Source organism: Mastigoproctus giganteus, chromosome 14, assembly GCF_048544385.1.
Source record: "Mastigoproctus giganteus isolate SK-2022 chromosome 14, ASM4854438v1, whole genome shotgun sequence".
In the NCBI taxonomy this organism is placed as follows: domain Eukaryota; kingdom Metazoa; phylum Arthropoda; class Arachnida; order Uropygi; family Thelyphonidae; genus Mastigoproctus; species Mastigoproctus giganteus.
The window spans coordinates 15095058-15107580 of record NC_143588.1 but is presented as its reverse complement, the minus strand read 5'-3'; the positions used below and the strand labels follow the sequence as shown (position 1 = coordinate 15107580).

General features: G+C 36.0%; 1 protein-coding gene across 3 annotated transcripts in view; it reads right to left on the bottom strand.

Annotated features, from left to right (window-relative positions):
• LOC150074989 (ubiquitin carboxyl-terminal hydrolase 47-like) overlaps nt 1–12523 on the bottom strand; it is a 486634-nt gene that overhangs the window by 130550 nt on the left and 343561 nt on the right. For all 3 annotated transcript variants that reach the window (XM_090388947.1, XM_090388945.1, XM_090388946.1), the window contains exon 21: nt 3297–3412. In XM_090388947.1, the coding sequence (XP_090245073.1) occupies nt 3297–3412 (116 nt within the window). The remainder of the gene's footprint in view (nt 1–3296; nt 3413–12523) is intronic.

Genomic DNA, 12523 nt, shown 5'->3' with positions numbered 1-12523 from the left:
ACGACAATTATGGCTGTTATGATTTAAAAATATTTATATTATTTAAAATCTATTTCTATAAAACTTTTTATATATATTTATTTTTTTATATATTTATATATATAATATATAAAATTTATTTTATATTTTATTGAACTCACTGACATATGTCCAATTTCTTACTAAAAATTTTACTATTGACATATATCATTTAAAAAAGTAGGGAAAACCCATATTATCAATAAAGTAAGCATTAAGAAATTAGCATTCCTTAATGCTTACTTTATTGATAATTTCAGCATTTCTGACTATAAAATTTGTTTTTCTGTTGTATTGCCATCATTTATACTATACTTTATAAAAACGATCTGAAAAACTAAGTAATGTTCACTGATGTTTATATTCGACTGTTACTGGCAGGCAGCATTGTTTTTTCAATGCAGGAGTCGCAAAGTAACTTAATCTGTGTTAGAAGAAAGTATTTAGACATGCCATCAAGATCTAGTAAAGGCCTTTCTGATGGTGAAATTCAGAAATTGTTAGACCTTTCTGAAGAAACTGAGGGAAAAAAAAGAAGAAACTCTTACAAATATGACAGTTTCTGACTGCTCCATATGGTGTTAATGGGTTTAGTTTCACTAAATGAATTAAATAAAATTTTTGGAGTTATTATCAAAATGCGACTAAATGAAAAAAACTGATATAAAGAAATAATGTCTGAAGAGTGGACAGACAAAATTAAATTTTTCAAGACTGTATTTAGCAGGAAGAGACATCTGCAGATATTTTGGATGCTGCTTCTCTGCCCATCCACAAAAGGAAAAACAGGGAATTCAAAGTAGGGGCTCTAAAGTAAAAAAACATTGTCAATTATCCAGATGGAAGGTTTTGTGAATATTTTCTTTCAAGAAGAAATATTGCATTAGAGCTTTTAAACTGTTTTCTTATGCTGTTTTATATATTAGCTCATGTAAACCAAAAAATAAATAATTTTTGAGCATCAGATTTCAACTAGTCATTTTTTTAGCATTAGAATTAGTAGAGGCATATGATGCAAGAAAGCAAGCTTATTCAGCATCAGCCAAAAAAAAAAAAAAAAAAAAACCCACACCACTCCCTTTTCACCCCTCCATTCGTTCGAAATACCTGTCCAGTTGAGCTTTAAATTTGTTTAGGCTATCAACTTCAACAACAAGTGATGGAAGTCGGTTCCACCAACCAACCACCCGCTGGCCAAAGGCAAATTTCCGCACATCTATCCGACATCCGTCCTTCCTCAATTTGAATTTATGCTCTCTGAGGTGATTATTCTGAGCAAGATGAAGAATCCCATTGGCATTGAGCATGCTCAAACCATTCAAAGCCTTATACACCTCTATCAGATCACCTCGCCGGTGCCTAGTCTCCAGACTCTGTAATTTGCAAAACTTAAGCCTTTCTTCGTAAGAGCAACCCTTTGTTCCATTCACTAATCTTGTTGCCCTTCTCTGTACCCGTTCCAGCAGCTCTACATCCTTCTTGAAATGAGGCCTCCAGACCTGTATACAGTACTCAAGATGTGGCCTAACCATCGCCTTATACAAGGGAATAATTACCTCCTTATCCCTGCTAGAAAAATTCCTGTATATCATTGACAAGACACCATGAGCTACTCTTGCAGTTCGTCTGCACTGCTCAGAGAACTTCATATCTGCCTGCACAATTACCCCCAGGTCCTTTTCATTCTCCACCACTGTCAGTGTAGTACCGCAGAGTTGATACGTTGCTCTGGGGTTACTGTTTCCCATATGTAGTACTTTACATTTGTCAATGTTAAACTTCATTTGCCACCTCTCAGCCCATCTGTTCAACCTTTCCAGATCCTGTTGCAGCAGCATAGCGTCAGTAGTGTCCTTAACAACCCTGCCAACCTTTGTATCATCTGCAAACTTGGACATTAAACTTGATATCCCATCATCAATATCATTCATAAACACCGAAAACAACAACGGACCCAACACTGAACCCTGAGGAACTCCACTAATAACATTAGTCCACGTTGAGCAGTGTCCATTGATTACCACTCTCTGTCTTCTGCCACTCAACCATCCCCTTATCCATAGCAGCAATTTGCCTCCAATGCCACACTGCTCCAATTTGTGCAGCAGTCTTCCATGTGCAACAGTATCAAAAGCCTTTCTAAGATCCAAATATATAATATCAAAGTTATTCCCTGCATCCAGTTCTTTTGTGACTACATCATAGTATCCAATCAAATTGGTCAAGCAAGACCTGCCCTTAACAAAACCATGCTGCGTCTGAGCTATAACTGAATTCTTGTCTAGATGATCCTGCAGTGCTTCTTTAACCAGTGCCTCCATTAATTTACCTGGAACAGAAGTTAAACTAACAGGTCTATAATTACTTGTGTGAGGAAAACAGTGAAAATAATGCTGGGCTACAAAGGGCTAATTTCTGTTCCACTTGTTATTATTATTATTATTAGCTATATGGTGCAAGGAAACCTGAGGCTTATGCTACACCAGCCAAAAAAAATTTTTCTGAATTATCCCGAGAGATAGGGGGAGGTGGAGAAGTAGAAGGGGATCACCAAGCTAAAAGAGGAATGATGATATCCAGCTCAGGACCCTGGGTGTGCCAAGTCCATACTCACCAGATGTGAGCCCATTCTCTGCTGTCAAATCTTATTCAAAGTTCTATCTTTTAACAGATATTTTATATTTTATAACATATAGTCCTATATTGTAACTAATAAATTTTTGTTTTAGTGGTACAACCTTTTTTCACATAAAACACATTACTTTTTAGTTTGTAACACTGATTAATGTTCAAAGGGTGGGTACCCCTTCTAATTGATCATTACGAGTAGCAGTGGTTGACATGCCTAGCCCTCTATGGTTAGTCTTAGTTAGGGTGTTTATCCCTCCCCTATGCTGCTATTTTAAAATCAGTAGCAAGGATAAATACCCTAAGACTAACAAACAGGGGAAGTATAAACACCCTAAGACTAACCGTAGCAGGTTAGGCATGTCAATCACTGCTACTCGCAATGATCAATCAGAAGGGGTATCTGCTTGCAAACATTAACTGTAACACCTTCTGTACAACTACTTACAGAATGCTCTGTGACACTAAAGTAATTATTCAAATTTAAATGTTTAAATAAATAATGGGAAACTTAGAGTTTTTTTTTTAATGGCACTACATATACATTACGCAAGTTTAAGTTATGAATGCTGTACATCTGTGTGTATATTTAATAGAATAGAGTTACAAAACTTTTCAATAATCCTCTTAGTTATAAAAATATAGTATACCTGTGCAATCTGTAGTTTGAATTCCTCTACTGTCTGACTAAGATGACCACGAACAGTAAAAGGAAGAGAAATTTCTTCACTTTCTAAATCAACTACATGCACCTTCACTGTAGTACCTAGAAAATATTCTAAATTTACTATAAACTTACATATGAAGGATGCCATAAAGTCTTGTCACCTCAGTAACAGTGATTTTTTCCTTTACTTTTTTGTTTTCTTACTGAGTGAAAATGTTCAATAGTCTAAAATAACAATGCTACTACTGCTGAAAAAAGCACAGAGAATTGCACAATTAATCTAATAATAAAGAACCACTAGCAGTATTGATGCAATTCAACCATTTAAGTAGTTTAAAATGACTCCTTTTGCAAATCAGGATATAAACTGTTTCTAACAGGGTCTGTAAAGAACCTGGTAGCCTATTAATTAGGCTAAACTGAAATAATTCAGCTTTGGAAAGTGATGAATTCGCAACAGTCTGTAGACTATTATTACATGCAACTACATAAGCAGAAAAATATTCAATTTGTTTAATATTAAGTAATGTTAATTTCAACTGCATTATGACACATACATAAGCAAGGAAAATTTGTTCAGGTACCAATAAAAAAAAAAAGGAAAAGTTACTGTAATGAATTAATAACTCATGATATTATGGATCACAGTCTTTATGAGATCTGTAAATTGACACAATTACATGCAGCACCACAAAATTCTGCTCATACCACAAATGTAGTATAAATATAATATCCGTGGTATCAGTGAGGATGCAACATTTCAGCCAAGTCCTAGACAATTATTTTCTAATAACAAGAGAGAATTTGAATATATAAAAAGTTTCATAATAAGCAAAATATGGATCACAAGTAATATGTAGTGGAAGAGCCTGATGCCTCTGTTAATTTCATGCTGGAACTTACTGATTTTTAGGAAAATGCCTCAAAGAACCTGGAAAAAGAATCAGTTTAATGGCATCCAGACTACAAACACACTGAATGCATGAACTATATTTTGATTTTCAAAATATCAAGTAAGTATGCCATATCAGTGTTGAATGGGTGAAGACTTTATGGACATGTGTAGAATACTATAAATATCACTCACTCACTCACATTTTTTGCGTGTAAGAAATAAGTAAAAATATTTCAGAAATTTTTTTTTATAAAATTGTTGTGTTATAGTAGTTTAAGGTGAATTTATCAGAAATCAGTCACATTAAAGAATCAAGGTTCATACACTGAATAATAATATTTCTAATTATTTTATTTATTTAATTATTAATTTAATAATAATAATAACCACCCTGTGTACTTGGTAGCAGTACCTGTCACAGGGTGGAACCTCCCCAATCAGAGAGAAATAATAAAAGAATAACAATAATAATAATTCCCCAACTTGACAGCGATTGAAAAGAAGCAGGCATGGATAATCGATATCACAATACCTAGAGACAGCAGAGTCGAAGAGAAACAGCTGAAAAAGATAAAGTATGAAGACCTACAGATCGAAATGCAATGATTCTGGGAAAGAAAAACAACAGTATTGCACATAATCGTTGGTGCCCTTGGGGCTATTCCAAAAGGCCTAGAACGTCACAGGTGCAGATAAAATTTCAATTCACCAATTACAAAAAGCAGTACTACTTGGAACAGCACATATTTTATGACGATACCTTTGATTTATCTTAGACCCTTGGAAAGGGTCCAATAGTTAAAGGATCAAATCCAGTCAATGACATCCAGTAGATTGAGTGTAAATAAGATAATAATAATAATATATCACAAATACATTGCAAAGGAGCCAGGAATGTCAGATGACACATGGCAACGATGCCACCTGGCCTCAGAAATGATCCAACACATCATCACAGGGTGCAAAGTGATCACCCAGACTGAGTACACTCATAGACAAGACCATGTAGCCAGGATAATACATCAGAAGACAGCGAGGAAATATGGATCACAAGCTGAACAAAGAAAGTGTACCATACTACAAGTATGAACCCCAGGCAGTACTAGAGACCCCAACCCACAAGTTATACTGGGACCGCACCATAATAACAGATAAGACCATCCTGCACAACAGACCGGACATAACCCTTGTGGACAAGGTGGAAAAGGCTACCTACCTGATTGCCATAGCGGTGCCCAACACTAGCAATGTCCAGAAAACCCATGAGGAAAAAATTAGGAAGTACACGAACCTGAGACGTGAGGTCAAGGAGATGTGGCATATGCAAGAAGTAACGACCATCCCGATCATCGTGTCAACCACCAGTATGGTGCCAAAGACACTACATAGCAGCCTAGCAGCAATAGGTCTCCCAGAGAACACCTATAAGGAACTCTAGAAAGTCACAATCCTGAACACCTGCAGAGAGTTCCTTGACCAACAATATCACCAGACATTACATCCACCCTGTGTACTTGGTAGCAGTACCCGTCATGGAGTGGAATCCCCCAATCAGGGAGAAATAATACAAGAGCAAATAATAAAAAAGAATGGCTGGTAACTCTTCAGTCAACTTGACAATTATATGAAAATGTGAACAGCATACCCAGTCCCTCCAAAACCCAAACTTTTTTTTTTTTGTTTCTTCTAATGTGAAATATGGGCTTATTTCGCCGAGATTTAAAAATTAAATTTCAGTTATAATTTCAAATTAACATTCCACATGTTAACAGCTCCAACAAATTTCTTATGAAATATTTTATAATCCTGATTTTTATATCCCTAGAAAAACACACTTCCATTACTATCTTCATAGAATTATGATTGTGGCATCTTGAAATCTGTACTACATTAAGCTGATATCAGATAAAATTAGGTGCCTCCGTAGCCAGGTGGGCAGGAGCAGCAGTGCATAGCACACGCTTCTTGATTAGACCAGGGTTCGAGGCCGTGACCACCAAATACGGAGGATGCGGAAAGGTCAGAGAATGACCACCGCATATCCCCGGAGCAATATGGCCTTAGTTGCTAATGCTCCTAAAAACCAAAATAACAAAAAAACAACAAACAGATAAAATTAAACAAAATGTACAACCTGAATACAACTAAAAAAGTTTGGAACAAAAAAAAAAAAAAAGTTAAGTGATAACTTCAGTGCCTACATTATAAACAAAACTAAAATTCATCTAATTTATTATTTATTTTTTTATATAAGAATACTGTTTGTTTGTTTCGGGATTTATTTGGCGCATCGGCAACTATGGCCATAGTGCTTTTTTTTCTTTCTTTCTTTTTTTTTTTTTTTGTTAGTTGTTGGCGCATCAGCTTCTGTGGCCATAATGCACCTCCCAAGGTTTTTGCATTTTACTGTGATCCAAGCCTGAGGCAGGATTCGAACCCGCAACCTTTGGGTCGCCAGGCAGGCACTTTACCCACCTGGCTAGCCCGGTCGGCTGGCCATAGTGCGCCAGATATAAGAATACAAAGTAATCGAAAGATATGATCACCACGTATTGTGATCAAATGAAATTATCTATTAGTGGTGCACATTTCCATTATATTTGCTTGATTCTACTGATATATGATGTACTTATGATTAATATGCCATTTAAATAAATTGGTAATTCAATTAAAAATATCAGATACATTTTTAATTCAATTAGAAATCAGATAATTTTTCAATTATATTTTATCAGAGAACTGATGATATGGTGCATGCTGAGAGTGCTCGTTGTCTCGAGTTAAATTATGGTTCTCATTTTATTTTCAGTCTGGATGAGCAGCTTTTTTGGGAGTAATAGAGAGGAACTTCCTTTAATGCTTAATTTTTTTTTTTTTTTAAACTTTTGACTTAATAGTTATTATTTGTGATTCACTGATTAAGTTAGTGAATTTGTTCATTACTTGTCCTTTGTAATTGCTTAAAAATCACACTTGGACATTTTCTGTCATTATGTTGCATCAATAACAACATTAAAATTCTGCTGCCATTGTCATAGTATTGAAATAGGTGATACTTGGAGGTTTTTTGTGTAGTTCTGTAAGAGTGCAATCAGTATGAGAATAGGCCTATAAAGTATAATTTATATCAAACATGTTTTAATAATGTGGCTTTATTACATAGTATGTAACATAATCCAAAAGAAAGAAGTTTGTACTGCCATTAAATTAGTGAAATTAGTGCAGTGTTGTTCTTTTTGATCGCTTAGTTTTGTGTGTTGTTTTTAAATTAAATTTACACTAACTTCATGACTCAGACTAGAGCAGCAAAGCAAAGGGCTCAAAGTACCAGGAATGCTTTGGTTCAGGAGAGAACTTGTGAATGCAGTTCTCCAACAAATCAGGATTATGTTATGTGTGTGTCTGTTCCTTGTGCTCTTTTTGCAAAGCTACTGTAGCAGGACATGAAACAGCCATAAGGGATGCCTTTGTGTGCATTCACTGCAAAGAACAGGAGGAAAATGAGCAAAAACTTGGCATTTTGATGGGATTATGAGGGCTTGAAGAAAATGTTTGATGCCCTGGAAGGAATTAAAAGAGTGCTCTCAGCTTCCAGTCCAATGCTTGAGCCCATGCTCCACAGGAAGCAGCTATAGTGGGTGACTCAGTTGTCAGGGAAGTGGAAATATAATTTGCAGAAGGACAGCTGGAATAGGAAATGGGTAAATCGGTAGGAGTAAAGTAGATGATGTAGAGCAGCTATTGTCTTTTAAGGGCACAAAAAAGTAATACTGTTGTACAGTGGTACTAATGATATTATGATAGGAGATGAGGATCTGAATAAAAAGTATACAGAGCATAACATTATACTTTTTAACGTTAAAAGGTATAATGTTGAGAAAAAATCATGAATTAGGATTAAAATTGAAAGCCTCTAAGATTTTTCCCAGACACAATAGGAAGGTGAACATACTGAGAAATTTATCAATCAATTTGAGCCTGGAGAGACTGTGCAAGGCTCTCCATGGTAAGATTTTTCTCAGTGGTCTGTGCATGTTCACAGAAGATTTTTATAGGGATAGAATACACTGAAATAGAAGGGGTGCAAGAATATTTGTTGATACTGTTGAAGAAGTGCTAGGTGGAAAGAAAATGCTAATTTTGGAGTGGGGGTTCACTGGCTAATAGATTAACAGTAGCTGCAGGCAGAGGTGAAAGTGATTCTATTAGAACATAAGTAAATACATGGACTGTAACAAGGCTAACACAGGGCTAGGGGTAAAAACAGTTGCAGGTATACTTGTATATATACTAATTCTAGGAATCATCAAATACAGACATTGTAGGGATACCAGAGACATGTTACTATTCAGGTATAAGGTTGTTTTGGTTTTTAGGAGCATTAGCAACTAAGGCCATATTGCTCTGGGATATGCGGTGGTCATTCCCTGACCTTTCCGCATCTTCCATATTTGGTGGTGACGGGCTCGAACCTGGTCTAATCAAGAAGCATGTGATACGCACTACTGCTTCTTCCCACCTGGCTACGGAGGCACCCTCAGATATAAGGAATTCAAAATTTGAATATAGGGAATTCAATGTGTACAGAAAAACCAGCCAGGGAAGGAGATGGGGGGGTTATGCTCTGTTATGAAGCACAAATTCTAAAGCATTGCACACAGGGGACATGGGCAGCCAGTGCAATGTTCAGTCAGTTCAGTCACCAAGAAAACAAAAATGAGAATAGGAGTCTGTATTATAGGCCTAATGACTGCAAAGAGAATAATGAACAACTCTACACACATATATAGTGTCCAATAACTCAAAATGTCTTATAATGGAAGCCTAACTTTCCCAATATTGATAGGACCTTGTGAGCTAGTCACTCACAGAGTATCAAGATTTTTGTGAATTTATGGGATGATTATTTCCTAAACCAGCAGGTGAGAGAAGCAACCTGAGAAAGCAATACTCTTGTCTGATTATTAACAGTGACCTTTCATGCATTAGCAATCTGCAGAGAAAAAACTAACTAGTGGCAGTGATGACAATGTACTGATGTAGGATTTATTTAAAGGTGTAACTATTCTGAAGTGCAAGGGAAATGGCTTTTCTTTCATAAGGGTGACTACAGCAGCCTTAGTTTTTAAATTCTATGCAGTGGGATTAACTGATGAAGTGACCAACAGCAAACTGTTAATTGGAAACATTCAGGGTTGTTTTCATAGAAGCTGCTAGGGTTTTTATACCAAGAGATCAAGGCACAGATCAAAGCATAGACCTAAATGGATGACACACGAACTGATGACTCATAGCAGTGAAGAAAAATGCATGGGATGAATATAAATTATCAGGTGATACAGATGACCATATTAGATATAAAACAGTCTACAATCAACGACAAATGGGCCACTCAATATATTGAGCAATTCGAGAGCCATGAACCGCTGCAAAGGCATGAGACTGCACCCCATCTTAGAGACAACCGTTTTATGCCTCGACAAGCACTGGAGGAAAACTGCGCATGTCCGTGCAGCAACAATGAACACCAGTTTAATCAATATCGTGCCTTCACACACCTTACTGCACGCATAACTGTATCCGTTAAGTTCAAATTTGTTGAGAAAGAGACATGATTGTCTCAAAAGCTACAAAGTATTTATAATTACTTTGTTATCATTATTTCAGTCTACAATCAAGTCACAAAGGAGGTTAGGCAATCAAAGTTTCTTTATTTTTTTAAATAGTAGAAGAAAGGGGTTGAATCACATTGGTCCACTAGATATGAATGGATTAAGTGCTGATAATCCTGCTAAGGCTGCAGACAAACTGAATGGATATGTTGCATTTAAATTCATATATGAGGAATTTTTTGGGAATGGAGATATCAGAACAGATTCTAATTCTGGTGGGGAGCTGAATGATTTTGTGATAACTGAGGGGAAAGTTAAGGAGAAATTGTTGAAGATAAATGTAAAAAAAAAAAGAAAGGCACCTGGGATGGATGGAAGCTGTCCAGTTATATTAAAGGAGGTGACAAAAGAGATAAGCAAACCATTAGCCATGATTAGAGAACATCCTTGGATTCAGGAGAGATCCCTATAGACAGGAGGTGTGTAAATTTATCCCCAATTCAAAAGGGAGACACGAGTAATAGCAAACCTGCTAGTTTGACTTCTGACCTGTTCCAGGGAAAATAATGGAGTCACTCACTAAAGAAGTAATGCAGGTCATCTTGACTGACCAATCAGATTGCATACTATGACACAGTAGAAAAGGAACCAGATGCAAAAAGTAATTTTGACATCATATACTTAGATTTTAGAAAAGCTTTTGATATAGTTGCATGTAAAACACTGCTATATAGATTGGAGCAGTCTGGCATTAAGGGCAAGTAAATGATATGGATAAAGAGTTGCTCGAGTGGGAGAAGACAGAGTGGTCATCAACTAGCATAGCTCTTCTTGGACAAATCTTTTTACAGAGTCCTCCCCTCTCAGGGCTCAGTGCTGTGCCCATTGTCGTTTCTATATTTATTTAATGATATTGATGAAGGCATATCAGGCTTAATGTCTAAGTCTGCAGATGATATGATTGTTGGTAGAGTAGTTAATGCCAGTAATCAGGGTATGAAATTGAACAAGTTAATTTAGGCAGATGGGCTGAGAAGTGGCAATTGAAGTTTAATATTGACAAATGCATGGTAATTCATATGGGGGAGCAGTAATCCCAGGTCAATATAGCTGTGTTGTACCACACTCAGAACAGTAGAAAATGAAAAAGACCTGGGGTTAATCGTGCATTCAGATATGACTGAGCAGTGCAGACAAGCTGCCAGGATAGCTTATGGAGTTTTTCCAATGATATACAGGCATTTTGTCAGAAGGGATAGGGAAGTGATTATCCCATTGTATAAAACAATGGTTAGGCCACATTTTGAATATGCATATAGGTTGGGATGCCTTGTTTTGGAAGGATATGGATCTATTTGAATGGGTGTAGAGAAGAGTAACAAGATTAGTGAGGGAAGCAAAAGGATGTTCTCACCAAGAAAGGCTTCAGTTTTTTAAAATGCAGTGGCTGGAGACTAGGCACCTGCAAAGAGATCTGATCAAGAATTTTAAGGCCTTTAATGGATTGAGTAAGCTCAATGATAGTAAGCTGATGGAATCCTTCTCTTGTTCAGACTACACAAAAGGGGGCATAAATTGAAATTGAGGAAGGATGGTTGCTAATGGGAAGTATTAGTTGTTTTATCTCTGATGCATATAAGCTTGCTTTCTGACATGATTTCCACATGAGTAGTAGTAGTACTACTATTGGCCTATGTTGTTCCCCCTACCACCACAATCAAGCAGCCAAAGTGTCACTAGCATGTTTAAATATTTATATATCAAGTTTTCAGCTGTGATCACAGCTGGAAATCAAAGCTTATATGCATCAGAGAAAAAAAAACAACCAATACTTCCCATTCGCAACCATCTTTCCTCAAGTAGCATTTGCCACATTAGCAATTAAGCAAGTACCCAGTATAAGATGGCTAATACTGTTACTTATTAAATAAAAGAATATTTTGCTTTTTCACGTGCACAATAAACAAAGGTCGAGGGTAACGATTATCTAAGGTTGGGGTCGACTTAATATCACCATGTTTTTCGCATGGCCAACAAGGCAGCTAAAAATATCTTTATATTAACAGAAAACAAATCAATAAATGCTGTTACTTATTAATACTGCTACTATTAATACTTATTAATACCGTTATTTATTAAATAAAAGAATATTTTGCTTTTTTTCACGGGCACACTTTTTGCTTTCTGCAAAGCTGGGCTAACTGCTATTGCATCATACTACAACAAAGTGACTGACAGGTCAATCACTCTCTCAAAGATGCTTTTACTAACTTTTAATTTTTTAGTCTTTAAATTTTTCTATATATAAAAGAATATTTATAGTGCTTTTAATTTTTAGAATTCTATTTGTCTCAATGCAATGATTCAATTTTTTCAAAAGTTTCTTAAGATATTAGCAATGTTGTTAATAATGGCAGTAATAGAAAACAGAAAGATCATATCAGAAAGGCTGAGAAGAAAAGAAAAGATCTTGAGTATGAAGCAGCACTTAAAAATCCTGATATCGAAGAAAACAAAGCGATTATTGAAAAATATGAAAATAATAAGTTAAAGGCTTCACAATTAAGAAAGGAAAGATAAGAAAAATGAAAGACTACTTTTATATCACAAGACTACGTGTAGTGGAAATAAGGGAGAAATGTTTGTTTAGTAAACACATCACAGGTGACAGAGCTAGATCGAAAGCATATATTCCCCAGATTT